Source organism: Falco biarmicus, chromosome 2, assembly GCF_023638135.1.
Source record: "Falco biarmicus isolate bFalBia1 chromosome 2, bFalBia1.pri, whole genome shotgun sequence".
NCBI lineage: Eukaryota > Metazoa > Chordata > Aves > Falconiformes > Falconidae > Falco > Falco biarmicus.
Window position 1 is genome coordinate 61362753 of NC_079289.1, and position 27996 is coordinate 61390748.

The 27996-nt window shown below is 40.3% G+C and overlaps 1 protein-coding gene across 1 annotated transcript in view; it reads right to left on the reverse strand.

The window, feature by feature from the left end:
- Positions 1 to 15270: 15270 nt before the first annotated feature.
- Positions 15271 to 27996, reverse strand: part of EFNB2 (ephrin B2) — a 46124-nt gene continuing 33398 nt past the window's right edge. The window contains exons 3-5 of the mRNA XM_056329437.1: positions 21408 to 21500; positions 20561 to 20674; positions 15271 to 18949 (exon numbers count right to left, since the gene is read on the reverse strand). Coding sequence (XP_056185412.1) covers positions 18567 to 18949; positions 20561 to 20674; positions 21408 to 21500 — 590 coding nt within the window. The 3' untranslated portion in view covers positions 15271 to 18566. The remainder of the gene's footprint in view (positions 18950 to 20560; positions 20675 to 21407; positions 21501 to 27996) is intronic.

Here is a 27996-nt window from a genome sequence, read left to right on the forward strand (position 1 = left end):
ATTGCCTAAAGAAAAATAAGAGATATTGCAGAAAACAAATTAACGAAAAATAGCAGCCACAATCCTCCTGTAAGAGCAAGGTAATGTAAGCCTACAGCACAAAGCACTGAAGGGCTGTTGAATCAGGTGATTAGTGTTGTGGTAATGTATATGTGTTTCCTTGAAATAAAGTGGCACTAATACATACTACTGTGACATTTTTTACATGAAAAAAATATTTTTGGAAAACATAGTAACAAAAATGTAATAGAATAACAACAACAACAACAAGAAATACTGATCTGTTCCATACCTAGTGTATATGCTACTACAAAATTAATAAGGAATCGAATCCTTATATAGCCAACAGAATAAGACTACTTTCCACCTTCCCAGCACCCCCAGATCTTAGTGATCGAAAGCTTCAGGATATTTCTGATTAGCCAGGACCAGTTTTTAATATCTTCATGCTGCACCCTGTGAACAGCCACACTGATTTTAAGCTGCTTGTACAGGGAATAAGGAACTAAAAGGACATGAAATGGATTTCTATAGAGCATTGCTCCCTGCCCACCAGCATTCTCCTCTGCTTTTGTCCTGCTACATCTGTACAGTGTTGCCCTCACCAAATCCACCCCATCCTGCATCTCAGTCTCCCGTCCATCTTCTCCAGAAATACCTCCTCTGTGCACTTCCAACTCTTCACACTCCCAATCTCCCAATGAAACTGTTCCCCTGTTCCTTGCTGCAACATTGCAGTATGATAACAGATGATGAAATAGTTGTCAGGTGTGACAGTTTTTATGGATTCTGTTTCTTTTCATGAGGCCAGCATTGGTGGAAAGATCAAAGTGATTGTCCTGACATTTCTTATTACCTATAAATACAAAATTTCAGGTCTGAGATTAATTGAAAGTTATGTTTTATATATGATTTCACTGTGAAAGAGAATTTTTAGGCTTGGTGATTTTGTTTGGGGGTTTTTTGCAAGTAGTCAGCAAAAAGGGCACTTAGAACATAGACATCTTCTTTAGCTATTCAGTAGCATTTTGCATTGGTATTTCCATGATACGTTTACATTAAAATGTCACTTATTTTATTAGTCATTATACTCTTGGCATTTTCCTTCTGAACTTTCTTTTCCAAAAGTTTCCCCAAAGGCAGCCAAGTATGCAAGTTGTCTTTTATTTCTAAATTCCAAAAGGGAGTAAGGTAAGAGCCTGCTCTGCTTTTTATTAATGCGTAGTTTACAGTGGAGATAATCCGCATGATCCAAGCAACAAAAACACCCACTTTGTGCAGGTGTGTGTGCATGGCTGAGTTTGACTGTACTGGAAATCTAACTCAGGCCTTGAGATTTATGCTCACTGGGTAAATTTGCAATCCTTGAAATGATTTTCCATCCAATATATCACTCATTTATAAGAGTAAATAAATAAACAAAAAGCTGGCACTTGCCACTTAGTACAGTCTTTGAAAAGCCTTGGTACAATAATGATTTATCTTGCTTAACAAGGGGGAAATAATGCCTAGTATGCAGTTCTTAACACTTCTTATAAACCTCCAAAATAATCTTTTTTTCCTCGGTGACAGAAGAAATCTTCACAGTTTTTTGCAAAAAATCTCTAAGCAGCTATCCAAGATCTGCAGGTTTTTTCCTCCAGCATTCTTCCTCCTTCTGTTTGCTATTCTACTTGGCTCTTCTCTTATGTGTTAATATGAGGTGCCATTCTAAAACAAAAAGTTTAATCAAAAGCATATAAATTTGCTGATGTGATGGTTTATCAAACAGAATGGCTGCTAGAGCAGGCTTTCAAGAAAACCCACAACATTCTGTAATACCTCAAACTTATCCTGCACTGGAGGATGTACATGCTTCATTATTGCATCTCAGAAACAAATTCTCCATATCCTGACATAACAAGAAAATGGAAAAAAACCAATCATGAGCAGGAACAGCTTGTTTCCTTATCTGACCTGGCTCCTCCATGGTACTCTCTCTCCATCTGCTTCTGGGCTTCTGCTGCTCTGGGAGGGGTTATTTGCTCAGGTGCAGCAGTGTGTGAGCACAGGGAGCCAGCTCAGGCCACAAGGTACAGTGGCTTTTTTTCTTTTTTTTCCCACTTGGATCTGTGCCCTACCTGGTGAGCCCTCTTATAACTAGAAATATTAGAATACTAGAATATTAATGTTGGGTAAAGGGTGTTCAAATGCAGCTTCTTTGTTTCTGGGCAATGGCTCCAAGTATTCGTGCCACACAATACCTGATCTAATAAGTATGGGCAGATCTGTGTTGCTTCTGTGAAGTCACAGCTGGCTTTACATCACAGCTGTACTCATGTTTCACTTGTACCTATTGAGGTCTCAAACCAGCGTTTCCCTTCACGTCACCAGACCTGACCTTGTGTGTTCATGGCACATGGGAAGAAGGAGAGACTGGGGATTGCCAGCAGCCAGTATTGTTAATAGAAACCTTATCTCCTGATTCACAAACCAGCACAGTATTCTTTTGACACTGCTCTCTCTCATCTTCAAATGAAAGTGTTGGAAAGACAACTTCTACACATTCATTTTAATACATTTTAATCTTGTGCCTCACTTTGCCACACTTACTTATTCTACAAGACCATCCATTGATGTTATCAAAATGTCAGCATGCAGTCATCAAGCTACTTTGAAGATCCTTCCTGAAAAAAGATAGAGCAATTTTATCTTTATAAATTTTTATCTTCTCATACAGATAAAAAGCCTCTTCAAACAAATGCCCAACAGAACAGGTTTCATAAGAAATTGTCTGGGCAGGTAATTTATTATTATTAGTGGCTTCTCCTATTCCTAAATGATTGCCCATTAAGACAGACAAATAATTTCCCCCTTAACAAACATCAAATAATCTTCATGTTAATTGATTTCTAAAATAGATGTTCTCCCAATACAAGCATTGCAAACAATGCATAGCTGCATGTTTTGCCTCACAACAGAAGTGAGTGGATGTCACAAGGAATGCCTGCGAAAAAGCAGCACTTAGTAGGGCACCACCAGACAACTGGGGAAAGGTTTTTTACATAAGATATGTGTGTAGCAGTATATAAATGCGTGATGTTCTTGGTAACTCTCTCCCATCTTTATTGTTTACAATTCTCCTTTGCTATATCATGTTTCTTGTCAGACTGCAATACTTCTGAGACAAGACTTGTGTCTAGCTGATCCGTCCGTAAGGCATCTAAGATGTTACAGGGGTGTCATAAGCACATAGTTTTAATCCTTTCTTCTCCCTAGTCATATTCTCATCTCTGTTTATTAACTGCCACTCTTTAGAAATCCTAGTCTTGAAGATCTGCCACTTCCCTGTTTCTCTGTGGTATTATATGCTGCCTTCAATTCAAGCAACTAAATTAAGTCTGTGGCACCCAGCTTCTCTCTCTAGGCTTTCACCTGCTGCTTCAAGGCAGAAAAAAAGAGCAGTTCTCCCCAGTCTGCAGCTGTAGGCTAATTATCTCTGGTCTGTCAGCAGAAAATTTAAAGAAATACACACTTTTACTCTTTTTTTCTTTTCTTTCAAGTAAACCACAGGCCAACTGTTCTCCATTTAATTTTCAATTTAACCCCACTGACTTCAGAGCCTGTACATAATAGCTGAACTTAGCTGGGTAGATTATGATTCACTTAGTTGTTCTCCTCAGGCACTCGATGGGGAATTCATGCACCACATTTGGGCCTCCGGATTCCACTACAGAAGTCAGACACCTAAAATTTAGGTTTGAACATTGCCATGTCTACAACTCTTTCTGCATCTGGGGCACAGAGACCTACAGCAGCTGTGCCTAAGGCTGCCTTTCCCTCCCACGCTCCTTCAGGCTGAGGTTTCCTGCCCCACCTTAGCAAATATATAGGTGAAGGGTGTTAAAGACACAGTCCCTTTTTCCCTCCTTTAGACTATAAATGTTTAAGATGGTGCCTCTGATTTTAGGGAATATTCAGCCTCATTTCTAAGGATACAGATTTTTTCTAAAAACAGGAGTTTTAGAAGAACTCTAGATGTATTAACAAGATAAGAAGTTTATTGTTCCTCTTCACAGCAGCAGGAAGGAATTAAAAAACCCAATTAATTCAATAGGTGACAGCTTCCTTTAATGACCCACTTAAATATGAAACCATAAGGTGACCCAAAGTTTACACCTGTACTATTTGAACACCACTGAAAGAAGCATATGGAGCAATGCTGAATTCTCTGTTGACCTAGCAGTAATTTTATTCATGTTGCCATGGGGAATACACTGCTCATTAATTAGTTTACTCATCCTTAATATTTTCTTGCATTAGCTTGTAAATAGACATTTCTAGGTTAAATCAATCATTTGTCAAGGATCTGATGGGTTGGCCATGTCCTTGTCGGATAAAATGGTTAACACTGCATTAAGCAGCTAAAAATTGTCATCTCTGTTAATGGAAGAGATAGGAATCTGTCCAAATCTCATGGAATTAATTCTACAATAACCAGACAAACCAGGGGGGCTTTCATACACTTCTTTTCCACCTTGTAATGGAGAACTGAGGACAGTTGCAGACACCTAGCAACCGAAGCCCATGGAAAAAGAGATATGGCATAGGACATATCATGTGATTGCTTGGATGCAAAATACTGAAGACATCTGAAAATGTCATCTGTGAGTCTTGACTGTTCATGGGAACATCTCTCACCAAGAGCTAAGCTTTGTGAAGTTCTGAAGAAGGCCTCAGCTGTTTCCCTGGCATGTCCTGCTGACATCCTTGACTTCAATGCCAGAACGAGCTCTGCCTCTTGCAGGATAAAGTGCATGTCTCTAACATGAGGTTAGGTTTTATTTATTGAACCTTAAATACCGTTCTCCTGCTCTGTTTTTCCAACTGTTTGTAATGTCATCTGGTTTAATAAATTCACAGTTGTGACTGTTGCAAATAAAGTCCCCCAAATGCTCCAGTGGGAGGGTATTTTCTTCAGGTACTGTACACTTTCCAAAACTGTCCTTGCTGTCTGACCATTCGGTATAAGCTAGCTCGTTCTGGCTCTTAGTGGTAACGAATGCACAAGTAAGTTGAATTCAGAAGATATGTTTACAGCAGCCATCCTTTCTGCCTTTATTCTTGTTGAGAAAAAGAAGGCTACTGATTTCCTATTGTTTAATTTCCACTGTTCTAATTTTAAGCCCTTAGTAGTTATATGAACCTCTGGGGATCTAAAACCACAGCGCTGAAGGAGTTAAGTAGGTTTTTAAGCAAAGAAAATATGTGTCCATACTTGTTGAAGCTTTTAAAATACCATCTAAAAATCAAAAAATCAGTGTATAGGAGTCAGTACCAGCTCAGCCAGTGAACATAGAAAGCAGTACCTTGAAAAGAGCACTTTATTGTTCAAGTACTCTAAAAGTGTATTTTTAAACATCTGGAGCTGCAAAAGCTATACAGCTGAGACTGTTCGTTACAGGAGGAGGCAGGGGATGGCAAGCAGCCATGGGATCAACAACATAACACCTGGTTTCTGACCTAAAGTGACTAAGAAACTGAAGATCTCATCATTGGCAGCCACAGCTCCCCTGCAACTTGATCTCTTCTCTGATATATTTGTATAATGCTCTTTTTAGGCCTCCTGTAGGCTCTCACTCCAGAAAACAATCCCTTCTGAGTTCTTTCTTTCCTTGCAGAAACTGGCAGAGAGATGAGAAACAAAGTATGAAAGGTGGCAAATGGATCTTTGGTGGGGGGAGCCCCGTTCCCCTTATAATGAACAGCCAGAGTGTCTGTTGTCCCAATGCAGAAATTCCAGTTTTGTCTTTAAAATCACCAGATGTCTCCTAGACCTCATGCATTCCCTAATTTTTCCTCCATTTCCACATTATAGCATTCATGCTTCCTGCTATAGGGATCTAACCGCATCAAATGTTTCTCAGTCTGCCAGAAGGATTGCTTTCAATCACCGTATACTCGTTTCAGTCCTACGCGCTTCCGTTCATTTTTTGGTGTAGATATATACAAAGTCAGTGGGAATTATGACTGCATATGCCACAGCTGAATATGGCCTTAGATTTACTGTGTCATCCAGTATTTGTAACACAATAGCGTTTGCCGAAGTGCCAGTGTGAAGTGCAAGGGGATTTCAAACAGCTGTAGTCCTGCCATATGCTGCCCTTTGGTTAAGCCATGACTTTAAGTTCAGCTTCCCATTTAGAGCAAAAATTGACAGATTCATCTTTTTCCGATCTTCAGAAGCATTCAAGGCTCTTTGCTGTGCCTTTCCTCATCTAAATCCTTCAGATGGGTGCTGCTGACACCTCCGCCTGATGTTGGACCCAGCGGGTACCTTAATTTCTGAAAAATACCCTCCTGATGGATTTTACTGTCCACCATTAATGACATGTGTGGGATCTCAGCCCAAGCCAAAAGCTCAGTGCAGAGCTTACAAACAGGCACATTGCCAGCAAGACCTGATCTGTCACTTAAGACATGCACTGAATCAGGGCAATATAAGCGTCAGAGCCCTCAGACAGGGTTTAGGCTGCGTGGATGGGTTTGCAGTCTCTTCTGAGACACGAGCTGTGCCTCCATATGAAAGGGGAATTCTCTAAATGTCAGGGTTTGAGATATCCTTGATCCACCTCTCTTACTGAACAGCAGCAGGATAACACCACTGCACATAACTGGTGAGGCTGGATGAGCAGGGTTAGAGCCTGACTCCTGCAACTGCTGGTTTGTGAGTACATTACAGGCTCTTCTGAGCAGTGGCTGTTCAGCTACCAAAAGCGACAAAACTCCAACAGAAAAGAATGACACACTCAAAATACCTGACAGAGCACTAACCTGAAATCATACATCCATATCTCTGTTCTGAGTCACACTGGCCATGTATTTAAACCCAGGACTCCACCCCCAGTGAAGGACCTAAACTGGAAGGCAAATGCATGTTTCTAGAGACAATGGAGATGGTGACAGCCTGGCTGCTAGCAGGGACATGTAGTACATGGGAAAGGACCCAGCCTCTGCTCAAAGTGTGCTCTGTCTACAAAAGCTGGATTGAGCAATATGTCCAAATTGTTAGTACAGGAGTGATTCATCTGGGTTGTGAGGAAAAAACTGGATAGAGGCCTGTTTGGAAAAGGAGTTTTATTCACCAGACAGGAAGATACAGTGACAAAGTATTCAGATAAATACCTCCTGTTACTGTATTATGAAGGGAACATCCTGATTTTGCTGTAATCAGGTAGGACCTCTTAAGCTTTGTGACTGCAGCCAAAAATATAATCCTCTCTCTCTGGTTACGATACCTAAGAGGTGCTGAGCAGTTTCAAATCCTACTACTATTAATGCAAGCTTAAAGTACTTATCACCATCCAAGATGTTTTACAAGAGTAGTTTCCCACAACACTGCGGACACAATAATTGGCCACGATGACATCCAAACTGTTCATATGCAGTTCCTCCTCAGCTATTCTAAGATTACGCTATAGGAAAAAGCCATGCAATCTTGACTAGCAAACTACATATATTTTCTCTCTCTTTGTTTTTAAAGAATAAAGCAGAAGTAAGGGAGAGTTCAAAGTACAGTGAAAAAATTGTTTGGGGCATGGAAAATTCACTAAATGGAAATAGGCTGAGGAGCATGGGTGCCATAAGAATAAGAATAAAATTAATGTGGTTTTTTAGAAGGTAGAAATATGCTAAGAAGTGATAGAACCTAGAAGTTGATTTCTCTGTCTCAGAAGAATAGTTTCAAAGGTGGAAAGCTAAAAATTGATCAAAGAAAACACTCTTTTATATAATGTGGGACTGAACTATAAAACTCACCTCCACAGAAAGCCATTCAGGCTTAGAATTTAGAAAGATTTAAAAAAAAAATATATCAGAATTTAAACACTGATTAAGAGTGCTCGGAGTTCTGATTTTCACTGTTTTGAAAGAAGAACTTGGTACACTCGATTACATTTATCTTAAAATAGCTGGCAATGGGTAGGATTTTCACAAGAGTCATCATTTCTAAGAGACCTGGAAATGTTATTAAATGAGTCTTATATTTTACAGTGATTTAATTGCCACCTGATTCATGGCTTTCAATTGGTTAGCAATCAGAGGCACTGAAATCAGTCAACTATATCAGTGAAAAACTCCAGGCTTAAGAAACCATAATTGGGACACTGTTCTAGGAGCCAGCAGTAATGTGAAGTGGAGCCACCAAATAAGCAATAAACAGGGAGTGTAAGCCTTCCCAGACCTCCTTCTGCAACCCAGAAACCGCCTCTCCTGAGAAGCTGGTGACCACCTCCAGGTCTGCAGAAGATGCTGCTGTGATAGTTGCAGCTGTTTCTCCCTGCCTCCCTGATTCTTCCAAGCATTTAATCAAGCTGGATCCTTCTCATTGTTCATTTCTTGCAAAACATGGCGGGCAGAGCACTGGGCCGCGGCACAGCAGATGAGCTAAGGCACACCAAAAGCCCTGGATCAGCCCCCACATGCCTTCCTTACACTATCAGCCCACTTCCAAGAAATCTTTTGATTTCCAAATGGTTGGTGTCACAGCCGTGTACAGAAAGCTGAATGACTGAGTACCAAGGCTCGGAGCTTCAGCCCTGCATTTATCACACACCCAGTGCCACGGCAAGGGCAATGTGGAACGCCCATCTTGTGCAACACGGAGTAGCTCTTCCCTTTCAGAAGTCACGACCAAAGCCCTTGGGGATTGAGGCCTCGTCACCTCCTCTCTGCCTCCCTGCAAAAGCCTGAACAGCCCAGATAATCCCTTACTGCTGGTGAATGAATGAGAGAAAATAAAATCAGTCCTTGTAAGTTTTGGAGCAGGGATGAGGCCTTTCTGCGCCAAGGTGTGTTCGTATTTCATCTGTCAGTAACATGACACAACTAAAATGCAACAGTAAGACCTCTCGCAAAAAATTGATGCAAAAATAAGTCTTCCAAGTCTCATCTCAATGTTCGTAGGCGCTGGTCTATTAATGGTGTCTTGAGTGAGAGGACACTGTGGAAATGCTGCAAGCAGTGAAGCTACGCAGAAAAACAAAAGTGTTGCATAACTTGATAAATATAGTTCTGATGCTATCTTTGAAATATTTAGGCTGGATGAAAAATCCAAAGGAATAGCGGCTGCTGTTTTAAAACACAGCACTAGAAGATGGTGGAGGGGAGCTGGCAAAAGGGATTTATGTTTCTCCTGCAGGAACAATGTCTTAGTATAAATCCCTTGTATTGTGTGTAATCACATAGGTTACACCTACTGGTGGCCAAAGCATCCAGACTTTATTTTGTCACTGCTCGTCATAAGAGACTGAAAGGACAAAGATACCTAAATAAGCCCCAAGCTGGCTGTCACCAGTCTGGTGCGCTGACAGTAAAACCAACAGCACTTGCTGTTTCTCAGTATTGAGCTGACTTAAGGAAACAAAACAAAACCAAATATTGGTTATTGCCAAAAGTAATTCCATACAATATGCTCACTCAGTTTTGAGCTGCACACCAGCCACTGTTAATTCTGCACCAGAGATGCCTTCCAAAGTGAACTGCTTACACTTTTGTGAAAAAAGATTTTAATAGATTTCATTTTTTAAAAATTACAAGAAACAAGAAAAACTAGTCTGAGGTATTTTTAGCTTAATGTATTGATGAATGGAGATGTAAAACCAAACAGATTTGAATTAGTTATATTTAAATTGTATTTAGAAATTTTACTGCATGCTATTTTCCTTCAGATGGAATTGAATAAATACAAAAGGAAGAGATAAAGCCGCAGAAAAATTCAAATAAAGCTGACTGAAAAATATGGGCCTTAGAGGAAAACACACTCACACTGTTGGTACAAGGACTATTCCTGTGTTCCATCAGAACTTTTTTTTTTTTTTCTCATGGTAATGTTGTCACCAGTTGAAATCCAGAGCCATCCATATAAAAGGAGGAAAGCCTAGGGCGACACTTGAGAAGAAACTTTCATAGTGAGCAAAAAAAGCTTTGTCCAGAAGTGCAACATTATCTGCGAAGATACGAAGCCACAGAACGGGCTTTGGGACTGATAGGGCTGGCATCCTGAGCAGGTGATCAGGGCACGGCATCAGGGTATGTGATTAACAGGCTGAAGCAAAGCAGCCACCATTTTCTCAGTAGTGGAAATTCAAGAGAAGATCTCCAGACCCAGCAATCAGTATGAACCTCTACAGCTTGAAAACTGGTTTGAGGCCTGCAAAACTCACATGTGCTTTGTTGTTTAGGTAGAAAAAGAAAACATAACACATAATGAAGGAAAGAGTGTGAAGTAAAGGCAGCACATGCGACTTTTTTTAACTCTTGCATCATTATTTGGGTTTCCCCAAATCTTGGGATTTTTCAGTGATATACAAAGAGTTCTTTTGCATCTTCTTTTGCCTTCTGGCCTCACATCCTCCAGTATTCCTTGTGGTGATGAAGGCTAAAATGCTATTGCTTCTGAATAATCATAAAGTTGTTCATGTGATCATATACTTCTAACAGCTGAGTTTAAAGTAAGCCAAAATTAGGTATTTTGATCAAATTATGAGCTTTGGAAACACTGGAAATGTGGGGGGTGTGGATGAACAGATAATGTAATAACAGCAGACAGCTGACCAGCCAGTTATGTATATGGAATAGAATTGAATGCAGAAGTAGGAAGGAATTAGTTTAAATATTAGAAGAGAGGACAAAAAGACACATTAAAATGTGAACAACAATTTTTATTATACATTTGCTAGTAATCCAACCTACTTTTAATGAACAGATACAGCAGATCGCTGAAGATGTTCAATAAAATACAAAATACAATTTTTATGGCATTTAATAGCAGTCTTTTATAAAAGCACGTCGTTGTTGGTATGTTTTTGAGTACAGTCTTCATAATATTCAGGACAACACTCTTATAAAGCACTTTCTCATAGCTAAGAGGTATAATAAAATCTTTATGAGTATTGCTTATGCATGTGCAGTTCTGAACTGTGATAAGTAGGATCAGGTATCAAACTGAACTATGCTAATTTATATCCACTGAAGGTCTGATTTAGAGGCAACCATTCTCCCAGCCTCAATGGATTCCCCATAATATTAAATTAATTGCACTTCTTCAGCAGCCTAAGCACATGAGGCTGTGTCAATGCACTTATGAAAACACAAGTCCTATTCCAGAGGTTATGACAGCTATGCACAAGGTTCCCTGCTGTTGAGAGACTTTTAATAGTACTACAGTCGATTCTTGCAGATCTTTTACCTCTCTTTCACAGGATCCCAGCTCACAGTAAACATAGTTCTGGTCTCGGTTCTTCATCCCATGTTGGCTTTTTCTATTCTCAGTGTCTAGCAGAGCAACTTGGCCTGACCTCCTCACCTGCTTGAAACAACAGCCAACGCTTACTGAATGCTACACTTACTTGTCTTTCATGTATCAAGATTTTTCTTCTGCTTGCTGTTACCTGTTTTCCACCAAAGCCTTTACCAGAGCTGTAAAGACCCTGTCTCTCCAGCTGCCTCCACAGCTGGGCCTGTCATCTTGGTCTGATTTCTCCCCAGGATTTTGTCATTACAGGTGTCTCCAAGCCTCCTCCTCAGGAAGTCACTGCCCTCTCACACACCTTCCTTCTCTTCACCTGTTCCCTGTGCTCCACAGGCTTTTCTCTAGGAACAGCCACCTGCAGCTCCCCCCTCCCCATCCTCGTCACACATGGGCAGGCTTTTGCCCCTGTTTCGCAAAAGTCACCAGCCCCTGTTAGCCAGCACTTCACCCACCATCCACAGATCCAGGCACGGATATCACCTGCATGCTACTTCCAATAGGAACTCCAGCTCCACCATCAGCCCCACGATTTTATCTGTAGGGTGACTCCTATGGGCTGCATTATGCCTTAATTAAGCATGGACGTATTTCTATAAGTCGTGTGAAAGACAGGTATTTTATTTCACAGGCGGTAGCTCAGCCAGCTGAACCCAGCACCATTCAGATTAGGCATGGCACAATCATGAATAGACTGTGGTACATCCTCCAATACTCATCTTTTTTTTTTTTCCTAAACAAACATTACTTGATTTCTGATCTGATGCTTCATATAATGACGTGCCACCTGTACAATGAGTATGTTAGGTGTTTTTAAACCCTGAGCTTTTTCGCCACCAAAATCTATATTGTGGCTATGAAGATGTAGAATGTCTCTTAGACTGAGTTAGTTTTCATTTTCCTTTATTTTGCTAACCACTACACAATTTTAAGCTTTTCTGCAAAAAGAAAATTTGTGGTGCCCATAGAATCAAAATGGGCAAGCTGCTGACTGAGCATTTGATCAATGCATCACAGCAAAGCTAAAGAGAAAAGCTAAAGAAAGAGGTATGCTTTAAACCTGGGCAGTAACATTGTTGTGCTTACTTTGTCAGGCACTATTTTATGTAACTGATCCTTATTCCACTCCATGTGGGTAACAACTGTGAATTATAATTTTATCTTCCACTTAGCGGAGCCTATTGACTTGGACTAGTTCTTGTCAGGGAACCAGTTTTATAATAAAGGCAGTAAATTCTGATTTTTGTGCTTGTTTGATAATTATTAGTGCAGTGTCAGCAGCAATGCACAATATAAGTGTGATTTTTTTTCTCTACAAGTTACAAAAGATGGGTTGTAAGTCAATGACTATGCTGACTGTCTTAAGGCACATATCATTTACTAAAATGAGTTTAGCAGACTCAGTGGAGGTTCCGTTATGTTTGTGAAGGTGTATGTGCAAGGCCCTGCCATTAACCCAGCACCCTTGTCCCCAGGGGTAACTGTAACAGTTACATCTGAAACCATTCCACCACCACCACCCCTCCCCCGCTCCCCAAGTGGAGACAACATTTATAGCTGTCGTGGTTTAACATCAGCCAGCAACTAAGCACCACACAGCCACTCGCTCATTGCAACCCCCCTCCCTGGTGGGACAGGGAGGAGAATCGGAAAAAGGTAAAACCCAGGGACTGAGAAAAGTATACTTTATTAATTGGAATAAAATAAAATAAAATAAAATATACTACTAGTGCTACTAACAATAATTGTAATGAAAAGGGAGATAACAAAAAGAGAGAGGGGAAGAAAACCCAATAAAAATAGATGACGCACAACACAACTGCTCACGACCTGCTGGCTGATGCCCAGCCAGCTCCTCAGCAGTGATCAGCAGCCTCCGGCCAAGTCCCCCAAGTTTACACCCTCAGCATGATGCTCTATGGTATGGAATATGCCCTTGGCTAGTTCAGGTCAGCTGTCCTGGCTCTGCTCCCTCCCAGCTCCCTGTGCCCCCGCTCACGGGCAGAGCATGGGAATCCTGAAAAGTCCTTGACTTAGGGTAAGCACTACATAGGAACAACTAAAACATCGGTGTGTTATCAACATTATTCTCACTCTAAAGACAAATTACACCACTGTACCAGCTACTACGAAGTAAATTAACTCTATCCCAGACAAAACCAGGACAATAGCAATGCCGTTTTTACCTTATTGCTAAAAAGAGTGACAAAAATAGGTGGGTGTCAGTATACATGCTAGTTATAAATATACTATATATGTAATTATATAATAATGTTTACCATAGACACAAAGAGGCACAGTACTGAAAATGCCATGTAAACTTGACACTATCAAATTCTTTTTCTTATCACCATCTTCCAGCATTTACCGAGGCCTAAAACAAAAACAATAGCCTTAGTCTTAATAGAGCTGGAGTCACAGCTCTAACAGACAGCTGTATCAGACAGACTTTTAGCATAGATCACACCTGAGCACCTCACAGCCATTACCAATATGGGGACCCCACAACAACCAACCAAGATGAGCAAGCGAAATGCCCCATGTGCAAGCACGAAGCAGGGAGTGAAGCCTGAATCCAGCCAAGTATGTGCGTGCCTACGAGTACACAAGTCTATCTCCTTTGAAATGATTTACAGCCATAAATGCAGGATTAGGCCCAAGAGATTTACTGAGAAGTCCGAGGAAGCTCACATGCTCTACCGTGGACACATATGCCTTCTGCTGGACCAAGTAACTCTCCCAAGGAAACCTGTGGCACAGTCAGGAGGTGAACCTAAGGGCCACTGCGTGACTTTCCACCTACAGTCGACTTCCAGCACTGATTCTGTAAACTGGATCTGTGAAATGAGCTCCGTCAGCAAGAAGCTGTGCTAACCCCAATTTTCCACTGTCTCTAGGGCGTTCTGTCTGTCCAGTTTCAGAATACTTGTGCCATTGCAAAGCATCTAGTGCCTTTGTCATACAGCCAATTTTTCCCTGATAATGCAGAAACGTAATTTGACAACTGGGAATTGTGTGACCAATACTATGAATATCTAGCTGCCTTTCTTCAATGAAAATTCTATGACAAACTTGCATCTGTTGTTACAATTAAAAATGCACCTTTGCCCTCTGCAGACCTTCCCACCTGTTGCTCCATGGATGATCATGCCACTTATGTACTAACAAACTGAAAGGTGCTTCACTTTCAGGGTGACCGGACTTTGTCAAAACATGAAAGTATTATTTATTAAATTAGGTACCTGCTTATCCTAAATGAAAATTAGTGCAAACACCACCACAGATCTCGTATTAAGGCTTGTGTCATCAGCGCAGTGGCCCCCATCTCCCTTAACTTAAGGCGCAGTAAAGCAGGGACAGGATGATGCACAGCCCCAGGGAAAGAACCATGCAGAGATCTTTTGACTTTGCAGCATTTCTAATCCTTTGCCATTGTCCCAATGTCTTCCACCCCCTGCTCCTTCTTGTTCAGCCCCACCACCCCAGGCTTTCACTCCCCCTCCTCAGGAGCAGCGGTGACAGCAACAGTGCCCAGAAGGCTCCAGGTATATTTTATTCTCTGACTGCCCACAGTGTAAATCCACTCTATAAGGTCTGGGAATTATTTGCATGGTTATGATCTCACTTCCCAGATCATCCAGGCAATCTGGCTACTGCACCTGACTCAAGCTCACTGACTTCCAAGGGCATAAGACCCCCCTGTGTTTTTTAAAATCTGCTGATAGGTGTTATATATATGATATATGATGTAAGAGAAAGTCTGGGAAAGAAGCAGGTTAACAGAAGTCAGTGTATTATGAAGAGCTTTCTTTCCTCTAAGTCATTAGCAAGAAGAGAGATGGGGGAGAGGAGGGAGAGAGAGAGAAAGGAGGGATGGAGGGGCAGAGGGAGGCAGGCTTGTTGGCTTTCTTATTTACTTTCATGTTTTGAAAAGGAAAAAAATTGCAAAACAAAATAAGGAAATACTTAGAAGGCAAGCTTTCCATAGGAAAAAAATATTTTATTTTTTTAAGAACAAATTCAGTTTCAAACAGACGTGGAATGTGATTTTCATAATTTTCATTTTCCGGGAACTAATTGCAATGTGGAACTAAAGCAGATTTCAAACTTATGACCGGCTAGTTTTAAAACAGAACAAACAAACCAAACAAACAAAAACAAAAACAAAAAAAAAAACCAACAAAAAGAAGAAATTACTTATAACTCAAGCATAATACTGTGTTACTTACAAACTGGACAAAGAAATTCTTAAATAAATATTCATGGTACACAATTTCAGCACAAATATGCGGCAATTTGGCAACCTTTTATACCATTTTTTTCCTCAGTACAGTGCAAAGGGGAATGACACTGCCTTTAAACAAGCTGTAGCTAAATACATTGCAAAATTCAAATTTTATACAAAACATCTTGCTCGGACTTTATAAAAACCCAACATTGCTCTATATACACAATCTGGTTAAGAAAAGCCATTTTTATCTTGTTTTCATGTGTGGTTTTTTTTTTAATTATTATTATTTAAAAAGGTGAATAAGGCTACTGTAACACCCCAAATCCATATACAGTAACTCTGAACCTATTTACAGCATCTTCACTTAGACATGATGGTGCAAATTCCAAGTCGGGTGACTAGGGATGATCATACAAGCAAGGCATTTACAGTAACTTTTCAAAGCTGGACCAACGTCAAATAAAGGAACAGTTGGTAGATTGTCATAATTCTGCACTAGACACAAAACAGACGCACAGTACATTTTTTTTTTTTTAATTGGTTGCAGGTTGCTCTTGAGCAATTCGTCTGATTTTTTTTTTTCACAGTTTAGTACATAACTAGAATGTAGCCAACTGATGAAGCATAGGTTTGATTTAATAAAAATCAGTATCAGTAAACCCATCTTTTCCCTTCCTCCCCCTCCCCCAAAATAAAATCTTAATGACTTACAAGAGAACCTTGTATGGATGGATTCACAGAAAGGAAGGGTTGTTGAAAAGAATTACATATGTACTGTAGTTAGTCACCATGGTAACCCTCCACAGAACCATGGGTTGGGATTTTTTTTTTGTTTTGTTTCTCTCTTTTGGACCAACATCCCAACATCATTTTCAGGTTCAGGAAACAGAGTGATCATTTCTATGACAGGTTTTTTGTCTTTTTCTTTTCTTTTTTTCTTTTTTTTTTTTTTTTTTCAGGTGCTCACTGGAGGTCTAAGAACCCCAAAATGCTGTTGCTACATTTTCTTTCCAAATCAGAAAGCAAAGTGTTACCATAGTAACATGACTATGTTAGAAATGTCTATTTGCATAGCACATATAAAAGTAGAGTTTTTTTATTTCCTCCCCAGATTGGGAGCTTTAGGGGAATAGCCATACTAAAGAGAAAACTTTAACCTGAAACCCCCCTCTACAAACCTCAATGAAATCTACAGAACACATCAGCCCATAAGGCAAGGGAAAATGCAACACACAAAATAAATGCCGGCATATCTTATCACTGTTAAATATGTGATGCAGTAACATTGCCTTCCTCATATTTTGGGCCTTATATTTCCTAGTTTTCTCTTACAAGACGCTTTGGATTTGGTTGTGGTTTTTTTAATATGCTCCCATTGTTTGGATGGCTGATGTTTTTTCCCAGAAGCAGTTTCTTTTCTGTGCAATCTCAAAATATATATTAGTAAAAAAAGCAAACCAAAATAAAAAAGTAAGGAAGAATGAACGAAAGAAAAACTCACTTTATATCCCTCGTGTTCTATACACCAATTATAAATAAGACATATCTTCCTTCTCCAGCTCAGTGTCATAATTTATTTTATTCTTAAGGACTGCAAGAGGTTTGCCATATGTGCTTTAACTTTGCAACAGAGCACCAATGAACGCCTGTGTCAGTCACAGTACCTACACCCACTGTGCAGGGACAGCACTACAATAAACCAAAGTGTCAAAAGGCTCAGTCAGAAAGAAATTCTGTCTTACTTTTAGAGATGAGAAAGGCTTTTTTTTCCACAACCTTACCAGTGATAGAATTACAGCTTGTTTGACCCATTGGCTTATAATCATCTTGGTCAGATTTGGCTCTCTGCTATTTTCTTACATGCTTTCCCTGTGTTTAGTATAATGTGATAGTATAGCAGCTGAGTCTGCTTAAAAGTCATCCAAAGCAGACTACGTTTTCGCTACAGCTTCAAAGCTGTATATTTTATTGCCAGTACCACAACAGCCCTGCCCTAATATATCCTAATGGCCTGCTATTGTCTTGTCCTCTCCAAGCTTGTTCACTTGCTAACAATACCCCTTTGTTCTACTGTATTGAAGGTACTATTTTTTTTCTGCACACTGGTATTTGATAACCATTAATTCCTTCCAATGCAGCCCTAATCCACTGCGCATGTTATTGTGTCTCCTACTTGCCTCTTAAAACTTAGCATACCAAAGTGCTGTGCTACCTAAATGTTGGGTTTTTTTTGTTTTTTCTTCTCAGCTTCTATTTTTGAGGCAGCAGTATTCAACTGCAACTGCAGTCAGCCCTTCCCTCCACCACCCAGTCCGGCTCTTGACTTTGTTGACAGCCCAACTTTTTGGCTGGAAGGCTCCTTACTATCAAACACAATTTCTATAACCGCATTACCCATTCAAGTGAGGCTGCTGTAGCAGATGGATGGAGCGCAGATCTCCAAACATTAATGTTCCATTAGTGATTCAGGAGGTGGAGTGAAAGGAAATCTTATGTGAAGGATGGCAGAGCACCGGATAACAGAAACAAATGGAACAGTGACAGACTAAAAGCAAGAGAACTTTAACAAGTCTTACTTAGACACCAAGGTCTATGTGACAAATCCAGTACGCACTGAGAGACACACACAAAAGTCAGAAGATTGCATTTCAAGCTTGATATATCCTAGAGCACCTTCCCAGGATGCCTAGAACTATTAACATCCATGGATCACTCCATCTTCCCTTGGCTTTCGTACATGCGTGAACGCCTGCAGCACATGGCTTTGAGGATGATGAATGTAACAAGAGTACAGCAATCAGAATGGGCATCTTCTACGTAAAAGTCTTCCAGCTTTTAGTGAATACTTATTCACCGAGATAGGAATTCTACAGACTAGGTAAGCTGTCCAGCTCGCACCGGCTCCTGGAGAAAGAGCTGTCGCCTTCTCCCCCCTGTGCTTGAGTCAATGCTAGTGCACAAGGCATCATCACAAACCCCAACAGAAAGCATTTGACCAGTGAGTTTCCTCTATGACTCAACTGTACCACGGAGTTGGTTGTGTGTTTCTCAGACCTTGTAATAAATGTTTGCTGGACTCTGAGGAGGCATCTCTTGAACTATGTACACAGGATGTCCATAGTCGCCGCTGACCTTTTCATAGTGGGGGCAAAAGACACTGTCTGCAGTCCTTAGAGGAATGATAATGTCACTGGGCTCAGAACCATTGTTGTTGCCACTGCGTTTTGGGGTGGCTAACGTACTAAGTGAGAGAGTTGTCGTGTGTTGCGGGGAATGCTTCCTGTGTCTTCTCCGGTACTTCAACAAAAGAACCACCAAAGTGATGATGATGACGATGAAAATGATGCACCCTGATGCAATCCCTGCAAATAAGGCCACCTCTGAACCCAGTATACTGGAATGCCCAGCCTTACTGCCATCTGTGCTAGATCCTGGAAAGAACGGAAATACAACAGACAAAAGTTATTGCCATCCTACGACCTGTTTACACTGCTTAAAAATGTGTAGAGTAAGCAAGACTGGAAGAATTAACTGACAGCTGCACTTTGACAAACCAATTACCCTGTTAGATAGCTAAATGCAAACAGCCGAAGTCAGCAATCAATATTAAACAAGACTTTGTGTCTGTTGGTCTCACTTTTGTGCTGCTCCCAAACCACCCTGTTTCATACATCATCATCCATCAGCGGCCAGGACTGGCACTGACAAAGGCAGCCTTTGATGCATGCCGCATCTTTTAACAGATGCTAGCCAGCCCCGGGCAGCAAAGAAGGGTGGGACAGGACTGCAAAGCGAAAATAACAGAGGGAAATGACAATTCTCAGGACAACTGGTACTGTTCAGTGTCACACCATTCTTCTGCTATTTTATCTTTCGCATATTGATTTAAGTTAGACTGCCTTTAGTGCCGCCCCCCGTGGACTCCTCTCGCTTGCACATGAAACAAAGGAGCTTGAGGCAGGGCAGGAGACAGGCAAAATGCCTATGGCATGTATCTGTTTGTATTAACTTACATTTACTTAAAACAACAACACACATTTGGTACTCAGGAAAACCTCATGTGTTGAACAGCCTGATGCATATTTGGTGCCACCGCACTGTCGTATTATTTGTCACAAAAGTTAAATGAATGCTCATTTGACACTTTCTCACTTGAAAACTTGAACCAACCTCCCTCCCTTGATGATCACTCACAGGTGGAGGAATTCTGCAGATGCTGCGTCTATGTAACTGTGAACTTTTCCCACCAGAATCTCCGTAGGAAATGGCTGAAGCCTGCCTAGTGACTGCCAAATCAAAGATTTGTTAGCCCAGTAACTAATGGCAGAATTAGCAAGGAAATCTTGCAGCCATTTTCAGAAACCCCAGAATCAACTGTCAGCAAGTTTTGCTTTGTAGCACACCCAATCCACCAAATTTTCTTCTGGAGACCCAAGGTCTTAAAATCTAGTTTTGTTTCTTGTTCACCTCATTTCTGAAATGCATCCTGAAGATACTTATTCAGAACCATCTGTTTATCTTGTTTAGATTTAAAAAAAAAAAAAATAATCTTTAAATTTAGTGAAAGACCAACCATTCATGTGTAGATATTATATGGTCAGTTAAAAGACCAGGACATTAATTATAGATGCCTTGAAATAAACTTTATAAATGGCTGTCGAGAACCACTTGATAATGGATTATACGGGAAGAGAAAGACAGAAAGACTCGTTCATCTGCCAGAGTACTAAATGTAAGGTGGCATTTACCATCGTAAAGCTGCTTAGTGAATGTCCTATCCAAAACTTTCCTGTAAATGAGTGATATTCTCACAAGATGTAATTAACTTCTGCTGCAGAGTGGAAGAGGGGAGAGAGCAGCTGTTGCCAGAACTTGCAACTCCCAGACACTATGCACCTGAGCATCAGTATGGGCTTTTGCACCATCTCGGTACAAAAACATTTGTTTTTCTGTCACTTTAATGGTAAAATAAAATGCGTTTGGGGACGAAGGAGGAGACTGCGCCAGAGCCCCGTTCCAGGCGTGAGCCCCACCACGCCTACCTGAGTGGTCCTTCACAAAGGGACTGGTGGTGGAACTCTTCCCGTTGGTGCCAGCTTCCTGCTCAGGGCGCTTGGTGGGATCCGTGTGCCGGGGCAGCCCCGCTGAGTTTGGATCTGGGGGAGAGAAAGATGACTCATACAGCTTCAGCACTTGATGGTACAGAGCTTTATAAGCCAGGTCTGGGTACCTCACGGGACACAAACGTTTTTAAACGGAAGAATCTTTATGCAAAGGACCTTTTCCTTTTAAAGCAAAATGGTTATATTATTTCAGAGGTTTAAATGGTGAGGCCATCTGCAGAAACTAGAGGGACTCCTGTAACAGGCAAGAAAAGCTTTGCAGATGACATTTCAGTTTAACTGAGGAAGTTGATTGACTACTAAACCAACTTCTGCGTAGAAGAATAATTCTTTCTTCCTGCACAATAGGTTATCTATATGTGAAGAGACAATGAACAAAACCCTCCCTGTAATCACAATTCATAACAAGCAAACTATAGAAATATTAGCTTCCCTCCTTTCATGTATTTTAAATAATTTTGAGCAGCAGAGTTGTGGCTTTTGTTTTTAAAATAAAAATAAAAATGACAGAAACACACTACTCCCAGGTGACCTTTCCTTGTAGGGATCTCTCCAATGAAGAGATCTCATTACACCAACCCTCCTTTTGCAGAAATCTGTCAGTAGCCGAGGAAGAGAAAATAGGCTTTGCTTTCAGACTATTAGGGAGGAATGACCACACTAGACTCGGCTGGCTCTCTGCTCTACATGGCTAAAGGAAGTCTGGAAACTAAAAGGACATTGATGCTGATCAAAGCGATTTCATGAAACAGCAGATGGTCTTTACCTTGTCCAACTTTCATGAGGATCTTCATGGTTTTTGTCTGGCACACCCCTCCCTCCTGGTTATCCAGGCCCTCCAAAGACCCATTTGATGTTGCTGATTAAAAATAAAAGAAAAATAAAAAAAATAAAAATAAATAAAAATCAGGAAATCAACAGGCAAAGTGATGTGAACATGAATGTCTGAAAGCAGAAACCTTTCAATCTACCGGGACCTGTTCTTGTTGCTCAGGCTGACCTACGGAATGTTGTGAAATGTTGAAAGCCAAAGGAATGAACACATTTGTAAGCCATACAATATATACAAATGGAGGAATGCGTTATCAAGGTTTCAAATTTACCCAGCAACCTTTTTTTCTACGCACAATTGACTGACTGACTCACTTGGACGAAAACACAGCACCTTGCTAAAAGGTGATGGGAGTCAGCTGAAAAGGAAGCCCTGGCAGACTCAGAGGAGCAAAGCATTGAAAATTCACCCTCCCCAACCCTGACCCCAACAGTATCTTTATAATCACCACGTTACACCTGCTTCCTCTGTTACAAATCTCCTGCTGGAAGAAGTGAACACATACAAAAGACCCAGGTAAAAGCTGAGATTCTGCACTGATTGGAAAACCATTTAATATTTTAAAGTACAATCTCACTTTTCTCAGCATTGAGGAGCCTCCTCAGGGGTGGGTGGCGGTGGGGGAATACACTCTATTCTCATGGAAACCTCTCAGCTCGTACAAACAAACAGATGCTTTCCCCTGTGTTTATTATATCGTTCTCGCTTATCTAGGCGCTGGCTGGCACCACAAAACCCCAATTCTGCCACAAGCTGGCACTGCAACGTGATTTGAGCATGAAGCACAGCTCCCTCAGAGAATCAAAAACGTTGAGTCACAAGTCTAGGGTTGTGAACCCCCAACAGCTGCTGGAAAACTATTTGGCAGCTCCTCAGCTGTAGGCATCACGGCGCCAGCCTGCACCATGCCAGGCACCGAACCACTGTCCATGTCCACACTGGTGCCCCTTCACGGTGGCAATGCAGGCTCATCCACCAGCACTGGGCTCCGGCTCTGCTATTTACAGGAACGCACCAGGGGTTTTCCCACCCCAGGTTGTCCTGGGGGTTGAAATTTCAACGTCATTTCTTACAGCTGTTTATGCAAGGCCCACAAGGCACGTAGGAGCGGATGCGTGCACACGCATCAGCACCAGGCCACCAACTGGAGAAAACAAATAGAAAATGACACGTAATGGAGCTCACGGCTTGTCATGGCTGTGGTGAACTACTTTAAGCAGCACTTTCCTGCCTCTACCCCTCTCCTTTCAGCTCAGGATCTAATTCAACCAGGGCTTCACACTGTTCAGACCTTTGTTTTTAATTCTCGCTCCTTCTCTTTTGTCCTCCTTGGGGATTTTCTTTCAAATGCAGCCTATGTATATTTCCTTTTTCCTTCACAATGTCTTCCTAGCCCCGTGGCAGTATTTTTCTTGCTCTAATCTTCTCTCTAGCCATAAAGATATAAACCCCATACCGCTGAACCCTGCTTCCTAGCCTTTGATCTACTTTTTGGTTTTGTTCCACTTCTGCCTCTTTTGTGACCAACTCAAATTACAGCCACCATACAAACTTCCCAAATTGTGCTTTCTTTTCCTAAAATTCCCTTCTCCTCATACGTGGTCCCTCCCAGTTCCTCCTCTTGTTCCCTCCCCCCTGTAAAAATGTGACAATAGCTGTATGTGCAACTGCTTCTTTTTTTTCTGACTTGCAAAAAGACTTTTGAAAATATGAAAGAGCACACTGAGTAATTTACGATAAAAGCCGATCTGAAATGTGCCACTGCATTGCCAGGCTCAGAAAATAATGGAGACATATAGTTTTGTTTTCTTTTGTTTTTTTTTTTTTTTCCAGAGGGGAAAAAAATCAATACTAAGAACTCGTTCTGGACATAAATCAAATGTGTCTATGCTGAAAGTGTTTTTTATGACCTATTCGCCAATGTACCAGCACAAGGACAAGAGAAAAAAAAAGGCAGTAAATAGAAATACCAAAGCTGAGCATCAACTGAAAGTACAACTAATAAACACTGACTTTGTCTTGAATTTTTTGCTATTCTTCGTTTGGTTTTTAATCGAGGCAATGGGAGCTCAGATCTCCACCAACCACTTGATTTTAATGGAATAGAGTGTTGCTTCTTCTGAACATCAATGCCTTTTTATGCTTTAAAGGCCGATCCATTTAACCCACAGAGCAGGAGACCTCAATAAGATGCAGAGGATGCAGTCTGACCTCGATACAGAACAAGAAAGTAAGACAGCCAAAAGAATGCAGAATTACTTCAAATACAGTCTCCGAATGGCGGGGCCCACATGTACAATAAATCTGGTTGTGTGCCTACACGAGCACAATCTGCCTCGCTTGCTTCCTAAAAGAATGCTTTCATAGCTTTGATGTCAGATGAATGAATTTGCAAAAGTATTCACTTTTTCCACAGTTCTTCAAGGGGTTTTCGGAAAGCCTATGTTATAGCTCAGAGTACAGACTGCTACATCCCAAGGAACTGGGAACTGTCAGAGAGGAGCATTTCAGTGACAAAGCAAAGTTTCCATCTCAGCTTCTCCCTGTAATTAAGCCGACAATTACCCAAGGCCACTGGAGGAAATTATTTTTCAAAATTCATTAAGACTTTCAAAATAAAACCTCACATATCCCTAGTGTACCAGGAAGAAAGCGGGTTGTTTTAAAACACATTGTTCCAAGCTTTGAAAAACTGCACAGAAAAGAAGTAGTAATCTGGGACATGAGAGAAAACAGTTTCACACTGCTAATGCCCCCTTGACAGTGTGGAGTGCAGAAGTCAAACAAGGGAGGGAGTACAAAATATTCCTCAAACGCTTGCTGCTGCCTTTCTCTACTGATCTTCAAATGGAAATTATACCCACTATCACATAAGCTCCTCCACTGCACTCACACTTCTGCAGTAAAGTGACCCTGTACCTGCAGCTCTGCTCACACTTAAAGGGTATTTCCAAAAAAAAGTGTCTGGGATAGCTGGGTATAAACACAGAAACGTAACACAAGTTTCTTGTGTCTGAAACAGAAATGCTACTCTCTGGTGTGTTTATATGACCAAATTTTAGACCGTCCATCCAGTTTATGCTTATATCCATATATATATACACAAAAGAACAGGTTTGGGTTTTTTTTATATTTAGGTCTAAATATTTTGGAGACAATTACTCACACACGAACTACCAGCACACAGCCCTGTGCTGACAAGACTAAATACTACTTAAATATTAACATAAATAAGTATAATTAATGATTAACATAAAGTTTCTCATAAGTATTAAATGTTCTCAGGATCCCACACTTTGTATTAATACAGTAACACATAGGAAACTAAAAGTAAGCACCATTTCGCTAAACAGGTAGCAAAATATCTTTACATCTTTTGATGGATAGGTACCTCTGATTTTCTGAGACCTGTCCCATTCCACTGGTGTCAATTGCACAACTAATAATTACAGTCAAAAGCACATCAAATTACTCGGTCAACAGTTTATCCACACCTACAAATAACCACATACAATTGCCCTAAAATCTCTATTAATTTTAAGACTCTCTGAAAAAATCGTAATAATTTATAGGTAATGTTTACAGCAGTCAGTCAAAAATGATGTTCAAGCTCCACATACACAGATACCATATGTCTGCATTCCTCGTATGTGATAGCAGCTGCCATTTTATAAGGAACAGAAGTTTGGGGTTTCAACTTTCAGAAAAAGAATTACTTGTTATAAAATTATGGTTAAGAGTCTGCTGATACATACTTACTTTGGAGAAGCTAATATACATTTTCAGTTTTGTAAAACACTGCCTTAACATATCCTCTTCCTTACACAAGAGGAAATTAAATTATTCAGACAAAAAAATTTCATTCCAGCTCTGCCCTCCCTTCTTCAAAATATATAAATTATTGAAAACAAAACCACACACAGAGAAAAAAAGCCCAAACAAACAAAAAAAGCTGGTTTTTTTTCACCCAAGTGAATCGATGTATTGTGTTTTACATTTATTTGATTTTAAAACTTCCCAAGTGTTGTTTATTGTACAAAATGCATTAGTCATAAATGCAGAGGCAGGGAATCAGTGAGCGAAACAGAGTCAGCTGACAAGAATAGTTCCTGGCTATGATTCTCATACAGTCCCCATGGAGAGGAAGTAATATTACATTTTAATATGTCTTCATTTGATTGTTATTACTCTGCCTCCCAGGAGGCAAAGCCACTGCATGGATCTTGGCTGTTTTCAACCTATCAGGTTGGTAACATTGGTCTAATCAGATGGAGAATTAAGCTGTTGGATTTGTGCCTGTATGTAGTTTTTCATTCACAAAGAGATTAGAAATGAAGGCACAGTCACAAAAATTCAACTTCCTTCACTCCTAAAAACACACATTACAAAATGAAAAAACGCCATCACAATTACTTAAAAGAAAACACCAGCAGACAAAAAACTTAACCTCTTAATTCTGCCACAATTATTACCATACTTTTAGGATTATGAAAAACATTGCCTACTTGGAAATTACATCTCATATCCTTTGAACCAACACAACTTTATAACACATTTATTTACAGAGCTTGAATACGAAATGGACTACACAGCTGAAGAAAGAAATTATCATCGTACTTAACTCTCCTGTGAAAACTAAATGGACCCTAATCCACTACAGGAATGGCAGAGTGATGTCAACTGATGGGCAAGGACAATATTGGTTTTGCCCCTCCTTAGTGTGCTGGACAATACAAGCCATTTGGCAATGTATCGAAGACACATCGTTGACAAGGTCATCAAGAATTAATTGCTGCTAGTGTTAATAGAAGAATGAAAATTACAGGTTACTTTGGGGTAGATCAGTACTGTCCAACAGTAGTGATTTCCACCATTTTTTTCTTAAATACTGCTTGAATTCAGCATCAGAAAACAGGTTTCTCCAAATCAGAGCTAAATAAAATCAAATAACCCTACCAATCTCCACTTTTCCCCAGCTGTGCTTAGAAACAGAACGGAGAAGCCTGAACAGCAGCAAAAATCCATGAAAGCTTTAGATCAACAGTAATAAGAAGTTAGTCTTAAAAGCAAAGCTGCACTTGATCTCACATGTACTCACAGGATTACTAAATGCATGTAAAGGTTTTGAGGTTTTTTTTTTATTTTATTAAGTAATGAACACTGTTTCAGCCAGGCATTATGTGTTTGTGCTGACTGCTTTCATCTGCTTTTGGTCCTTCTAATGACTCACTTAGTGAAGCACCAAATAAATAATTCTTCTTTCCCATAAATTATCTAAATTTATGGGACAGGTTTAAAACCACCAGAAATCACATACTATGGAACCACAAATCACAGATCACAACACAGAGGTTGTTTCTAGACCAGTCAAGGATGAAGAACAAGGCAGCTGAGGTAATAGAAAGAGAGTTTTAATTAAATGAAATTAACACACACACCCTTAGTAGCAATGCCAGATCTGCATGGAGATCTGAAACAACCTAAAAAAAATTCTTCAGGCTGCTCACCAAAGAACAGGTAGCTTGGCAAACACTACGCTGGGTGAGCTGTGGCAAGTATAGAGACAAGGTAAACATACCAATTCCCACTACTAGCAGCTAACGGTTTACTCTTGCTTGTAGTGACAAAAAATGAGACTGACTTTGCAACTTTCTCACTTTTTACAAATATGATGAAACTGTCTTCCAAAATTTAACTATCAGTAGTCCCAAACCTGGAACACAAGTGCTAAAGCTTAAATGTATTACAAACAGTTGCACAGGATACTGTCAACATATCGTCTGTGTTTCTATCTACAGACAGTAAAATCTCATCCTAACTTTTCTACTGATCTATAGAGATAAGGAAAGGCTCTTTAATAAAATAAAGATTAAGAACCTGCTGAATTTGCTCAATTAATACATTTTAGGACAATGAGACAGTCACAAAATACATATAAAAATGGTTTACCAGTCATTTTGCGATTTTCTAATGTCTGGGGTTTTTTATTTGTCCTCCTTGCAAAGACAAGGTGGCAGCAGAATTTTGTGCAGTTTCCCAACCTAAAGGCCATTCAGACACTCTCATTCTCTCAGTCTTATTTGACAAATTTATTCAAATTAAGATACATATTTTATTCCTTAAATGAAAGCTTATGGAGTGTTTATGAATACTCTTGAAGCCAGCCTCTTCCCCTCTTACCTACACACAAGGCAAAACTTCTATGTGAAGGAAAGGACAAGAATTCTCCCTTCTTTTCCACTTCTCATCCTTTTTCATTTTTAAATTGTGTCCTATGTTGTATGTCTCGGGATTTATATCTAAACAGGATCCACAAATTATATTCTGCGCCGCAAGTAAGCAGCAATGCCCTACCCAGTCAAGCTAAAACCAGAACAAAATGAAGTAAAACAAAAAACAGGCCTCTTCTTGCCTGGAAGAAGACAAAAGCTCTGCAGTGAAACTTTATGATTCACTTTTCTAACCACCGCTCGAAGTGTCCAAATGCTAATGGTGTGATTTGTGATACTTAGATGCAATATAG